The sequence below is a fragment of the Trematomus bernacchii genome, unplaced genomic scaffold (assembly GCF_902827165.1).
Source record: "Trematomus bernacchii unplaced genomic scaffold, fTreBer1.1, whole genome shotgun sequence".
NCBI classification, from domain to species: Eukaryota; Metazoa; Chordata; class Actinopteri; order Perciformes; family Nototheniidae; genus Trematomus; species Trematomus bernacchii.
The window spans coordinates 145,903-152,144 of NW_022987564.1; the positions used below are offsets into that span (position 1 = coordinate 145,903).

The 6,242-nt window shown below is 41.1% G+C and overlaps 1 protein-coding gene across 5 annotated transcripts in view; it reads right to left on the reverse strand.

Moving 5' to 3' along the window:
• Positions 1-5,216, reverse strand: part of si:ch211-80h18.1 (uncharacterized protein LOC555593 homolog) — a 10,745-nt gene extending 5,529 nt beyond the window's left edge. The window contains exons 1-11 of one of the 5 annotated variants that reach the window (XM_034125200.1): positions 5,169-5,216; positions 5,062-5,079; positions 4,624-4,665; positions 4,012-4,059; positions 3,202-3,249; positions 2,940-2,984; positions 2,207-2,318; positions 1,471-1,497; positions 831-869; positions 149-193; positions 1-4 (exon numbers count right to left, since the gene is read on the reverse strand). The exon at positions 1-4 is cut by the window's left edge and continues 29 nt beyond it. In XM_034125200.1, coding sequence (XP_033981091.1) covers positions 1-4; positions 149-193; positions 831-869; positions 1,471-1,497; positions 2,207-2,315 — 224 coding nt within the window. In that variant the 5' untranslated portion in view covers positions 2,316-2,318; positions 2,940-2,984; positions 3,202-3,249; ... (2 more) ...; positions 5,062-5,079; positions 5,169-5,216. Of the gene's footprint in view, positions 5-148; positions 194-830; positions 870-1,470; positions 1,498-2,206; positions 2,319-2,939; positions 2,985-3,201; positions 3,294-4,011; positions 4,060-4,623; positions 4,666-4,741; positions 4,825-5,061; positions 5,080-5,168 lie in introns of those variants that run through there. The other 4 variants (XM_034125203.1, XM_034125199.1, XM_034125201.1 and 1 more) reach the window with 4 other exon arrangements.
• Positions 5,217-6,242: the final 1,026 nt, after the last annotated feature.

Genomic DNA, 6,242 nt, shown 5'->3' on the forward strand with positions numbered 1-6,242 from the left:
GAAGCTGCAACCAATCACAGCACAGAGTCATCTTGTTATATTATTACAAACATTATTATTATTAATAATATGTGTAACATCATTATTTTATGTGTTATTATTATTATGTTATCATTATTAATATTACGAACATAACTTCCTGTCTCACCTGTGAGGTCAATGTGAAGACTTGTCGCTGACTCCGCCCCTCCTGCTGACATCATCATGACACCTGATTACATCATCACTAATGAACTCTAATTGATTCAGATAAGTCGTTAATAACTTAATGAGAAATATTATATGTGATTAATATCCAAACAAAACTGTCAATCAGAGCTTTCAGGGTGTGCCTGTGTGTGTGTGTGTGTGTGTGTGTGTGAGTGTGCATGTGTGTGTGTGTGTGTATGCCTGTGTGTGTGTGAGTGTGCGTGTGTGCGCGGGTGTGCGCGCGTGTGTGTGTGTGTGTGTGAGTGTGTGTGTGTGTGTATGCGTGTGTACATACGTGTGCGTGTGTGTGTTCGTTTCTGTTTGTGTGTGTGTGTGCACGCGTGTGTGTGTGTGTGAGTGTGCGTGTGTGTGTGTGTGTATGCGTGTGTACATACGTGTGCGTGTGTGTGTTCGTTTCTGTTTGTGTGTGCGCGCGCGTGTGTGTGTGCGTGTGTGTTTTCAGTTGTGTGTGTTTGTGCGTGTGTTTGTGTGTGTGTGCGTGTTTGTTTTTGTGTACGTGTGCGTGTGTGTGTGTTCTTGTGTGCGTTCGTGTGTGCGTGCGTGTGTGTGTGTGTGCGTGTTTGTTTTTATGTGTGTGTGCGAGTGTGTCTGTTTGTTTTTGTGTGTGAGTATAGGTTTACCTGAGTGTGTGTACGTGAGCAAAGTCTGTCTGCCGTTTCCTGAAATAAAGAAGTCCAATCACAGCGAACTTTAAACACTTCACACACACTTTATACTTCACACACACTTCACACACACTTCACACACACTTCACACACACTTTTATTTTATTTATTTATTCATTTATTTAACAGGGACAGTGCACATTAATGAACATTTCTGTAAATGTGCCAGAGTTAGCCAAGAGGCTATTTTCATCTGTAGTCACTCAATCTCAATCTTTATTTATTTATATAGCACATTTAAAACAACCTTCAGTTGACAAAAGTGCTGAACAGGCGATAACTACAATATGAAATAACACAAATAAACAATCATTCAAAACATGATGAAAAGCACAATAAATAGAAACATATTAAAAAACACATACAAATTAAAAAATGTAATGTTCAACTAGTATTAAAACACTTTATACTTCACACACACTTCACACACTACTTTATACTTCATACACACTTCACACACACTTTATACTTCACACACACTTCACACACACTTCACACACACTTTATACTTGACACACACTTCACACATACTTAAATATGTTTTTCTGGATATACGATACTGTCAACCCTCAGAAGTTCAATAAAATAAAGTTACCGTTAACGTCCGGCGAGTCGCCGACCTCTGGAAGAACAACATACATGTGATTAAATAAAATATATAAAACATCATAAATACACAAATAATACCGTCTGAGTCCCGGCGCAATACTACTGTATTACTTATACTAATACTGCAGTAACACTTATACTAATACTGCTGTAACACTTATACTAATACTGCAGTAACACTTATACCAATACTGCTGTAACACTTATACTAATACTGCAGTAACACTTATACTAATACTGCTGTAACACTTATACTAATACTGCAGTAACACTTATACTAATACTGCAGTAACACTTATACTAATACTGCTGTAACACTTATACTAATACTGCAGTAACACTTATACTAATACTGCTGTAACACTTATACTAATACTGCAGTAACACTTATACTAATACTGCAGTAACACTTATACTAATACTGCAGTAACACTTATACTAATACTGCTGTAACACTTATACTAATACTGCAGTAAACACTTATACTAATACTGCTGTAACACTTATACTAATACTGCAGTAACACTTATACTAATACTGCAGTAACACTTATACTAATACTGCTGTAACACTTATACTAATACTGCAGTAACACTTATACCAATACTGCTGTAATACTTATACTAATACTGCAGTAACACTTATACTAATACTGCTGTATTACTTATACTACATTTTCAGAGTAAAAGCCTCAGTAGATTTCAGATTAAAAAGCCTCTCACCTCCCTGGGCTGCTGAGAGGGAGGAGTCTAAGAGAGAGCTGGGCAGTGATTGGGTCAGAAGAGCTCGAAGAGGCGTGGTCTGGTCCTGATTGGTCGACGCTGATGTCATGATCTTTATCAAGAGAGAAGAGACTTTACTGCCACCATCAATAAAAAAACACTTTCATATAACATAATATAATGTTATATCATGTAATATAATATAGAATAATATACTTTAATATCATGTTATATAGGATAATATAATGTAATACAATATAATATCATGTAGTATAATATTACGTTTTTTTAAGCTAGGCTTCTGTTCACACATGAATGAATACAGCTAACACACATAATGAAATCATCCTCAAAGTATTTAACTTTAACCTCATCACTGGACGGTTATCGTTACCAGTCAGGTCACATGACACCTTTAGTCAGGTCACATGACACCTTTAGTCCGGTCACATGACACCTTTAGTCAGGTCACATGACACCTTTAGTCAGGTCACATGACACCTTTAGTCAGGTCACATGACACCTTTAGTCAGGTCACATGACACCTTTAGTCAGGTCACATGACACCTTTAGTCCAGTCACATGACACCTTTAGTCCGGTCACATGACACCTTTAGTCCGGTCACATGACACCTGTGGGTCCACCTGTACCACCTGTATCACCTCCACCTCCACCTGCACCACCTCCACCTGTATCACCTCCATCCCCCCCACCTGCAGCAGCTGGACTCACCCATCAGGCTCAGCAGGAAGTCGTGGCTCGACTGATGGACGGTTCCTGGAGAAGAAAACTGGAGTTCATTCTCTTATTATATAAATATATAACTATATATGTATGCATGTATTTAGATTTGATATATAACTATATATGATATCTGTTTACCATATATACTTTATATATAACGGTTTACTATATTTATAGAGTAAGTATATATTTAGTCTCCATATAACTCTATATATGTATTAAGTCAGACAGACCTCACCTGGACACTCACCTGTATTCTCCAAATTAGAAACTCCACCCCCAAACGAAGACAATACACCTGAGAGAGAGACAGGTAAAGACAGAGACAGACAGGTAAAGAGACAGACAGACAGACAGACAGACAGACAGACAGACAGACAGGTAAGAGATAGACACACAGGTAAAGAGAGAGAGACAGGTAAAGACAGAGACGGACAGGTAAGAGACAGACAGACAGGTAAAGAGATAGACAGACAGACAGGTAAAGACAGAGACAGACAGGTAAAGAGAGAGACAAACAGGTAAAGAGAGAGACAGACAGGTAAAGAGAGAGACAGACAGGTAAAGAGACAGACAGGTAAAGAGAGAGACGGACAGGTAAAGAGAGAGACAGACAGGTTAAGAGAGAGACAGACAGGTAAAGAGAGAGACAGACAGGTAAAGACAGAGACAGACAGGTAAAGAGAGAGACAGACAGGTAAAGAGAGAGACAGACAGGTAAGAGACAGACAGGTAAAGAGAGAGACGGACAGGTAAAGACAGAGACAGACAGGTTAAAGAGAGAGAGACAGACAGGTAAAGAGAGAGACAGACAGGTAAGAGACAGACAGGTAAAGAGAGAGACAGACAGGTAAAGAGAGAGACAGACAGGTAAAGACAGAGACAGACAGGTAAAGAGAGAGACAGACAGGTAAAGAGAGAGACAGAAAGGTAAAGAGAGAGACAGAAAGGTAAAGAGAGAGACAGAAAGGTAAAGAGAGAGACAGACAGGTAAAGAGAGAGACAGAAAGGTAAAGAGAGAGACAGACAGGTACATTTGGCCCCGCCCCCTGCTGCTCACCTGTCTCACTGTCTCCGCCCCCTCCATTCAGCAGCTTCTGTCCATTACCTGAAGCAGAGAAACACTCAGTCTGTGTGTGTGGTGTGTGTGTGTGTGTGTGTGTGTGTGTGTGTGTGTGTGTGTGTGTGTGTGGGTGGGTGGTGTGTGTAGGTGGGTGTGTGGGTGTGTGTGTGTGTGTGTGTGCGTGTGTGGGTGTGTGTGTGGGTTTGTGTGTGTGCGTGTGTGTGTGCGTGTGTGTCTGTGTGTGTGTGTGCTTGTGGGTAGGTGTGTGTGTGTGTGCGTGTGTGTGTGTGTGCGTGTGTGTGTCTGTGTGTGTGTGTGTGTGTGGGTAGGTGTGTGTGTGCGTGTGTGAGTGTGTGTGTGTGTGTGTGTGTGTGTGCGTGTGTGTGTGTGTCTGTGTATGTGTGTGTGTGTGGGTAGGTGTGTGTGTGCGTGTGTGTGTGTGTGTGTGTGCGTGTGAGTTGTGTGTGTGTATTTGTGTTGTGTGTCGTGTGGGGTAGGTTGTGTTGTGTGTGTTGTGTGTGTGTGTGTGTGTGTGTGTGTGTGTGTGTGTGTGTGTGTGTGTGTGTGTGTGTGTGTGTGTGTGCGTGTGTGTGAGTGTGTGATGATTACCTGTTGATTGGGAAGCTGATGAGCTGCTCTGATCACCAGTTGCTAAAAACAAACACAATATTATTTATATTTGTATTGTTATTATTATTATAATAATAATTAATAATATTGTTATTACCGATTTCCATTCAATATTATTTTCTTCCGGCATCGAGCAACTGATTTCAAAAGTTGGTGTTCATGATGATTTTAATAAACGACTCTTATTTTACCCGGTGACGAGTGACACGCTGCTTTATTCATTTGTTATAGGACAGATTATATTTCGGGTCACATGACCTGCAGCCTGAGAGTCACATGACCTGCAGCCTGTAAGTCACATGACCTGCAGCCTGTGAGTCACATGACCTGCAGCCTGTGAGTCGTCACATGACCTGCAGCCTGTGAGTCACATGACCTGCAGCTTGAGAATCACATGACCTGCAGCCTGTCACTCACCTGGAGCAGCAGCGCCTGCTGACGAGAGAGAGAGAGATACAGCATTAGACCTTATGGAAACATATATATCAATATGTATAAATATATATATAAATATATTTATACACCTGTGGTTTGTTTGCCTGCAGCTCCCCCTGCTGGATGACTGATAGAAGCTGAAAAAAAAGTGTCACAAATATGCATCTAAAAGATAAAATATGACTTATTTTTCCAAATTAATTTGAAATCTGAATAATTATATAATGTCATATATAATATATCTTCCTGAATGTATTGTGTGTTTGGGGTGAAGTGGACTCACCGTTAAGATCCTGGACGTTGGATGAAACTGCAGAAAGGTGATTTTATTTATTACTGAATCATTCCTCTTTAAACAGCTGATGAGTTACTAGTGAGATTAAACATCGTTATGTAAAATGCAATAAATGTGGCTCTGGATTTAATTTGACCCAGTCAGGAACTAGGAAACATAACTAATAACGTACAATCGTAACGATGCGCTCGAGTCACATGATGCGCTCGAGTCACATGATGCGCTCGGGTCACATGATCTGTGTATGTCCAGTGTTCATGCTGCTCTCACCTGAACCTCCGGACTCCCCCGCTGCCCCGGCTGTCTCCACTGACTCTCCCGGGGTGGTCCCACCAGCAGCTACTGTGTGTGTGTGTGTGTGTGTGTGTGTGTGTGTGTGTGTGTGTGTGTGTGTGTGTGTGTGTGTGTGTGTGTGTGTGTGTGGGGGGGAGAGTATCAGATGGTCAGCATAATAAGCCACTGTCTCCAGAGGAGTTATTAACTCACAGGATCGGTGTCGCTAACAAAGACCCATTCAGAGCAAGAAGTCCTTCAGAGGAAACAAGAAGAGGAAACAAGAAGAGGAAACAAGAAGTCCTTCAGAGGAAACAAGAAGTCATTCAGAGGACACAAGAAGTCCTTCAGAGGACACAAGAAGTCCTTCAGAGGACACAAGAAGTCCTTCAGAGGACACAAGAAGTCCTTCAGAGGACACAAGAAGAAGAAACAAGAAGTCCTTCAGAGGACAACAAGAAGAGGAAACAAGAAGTCCTTCAGAGGACACAAGAAGTCCTTCAGAGGAAACAAGAAGAGGAAACAAGAAGAGGAAACAAGAAGAGGAAACAAGAAGTCCTTCAGAGGACACAAAAAGTCCTTCAGAGGACACAAA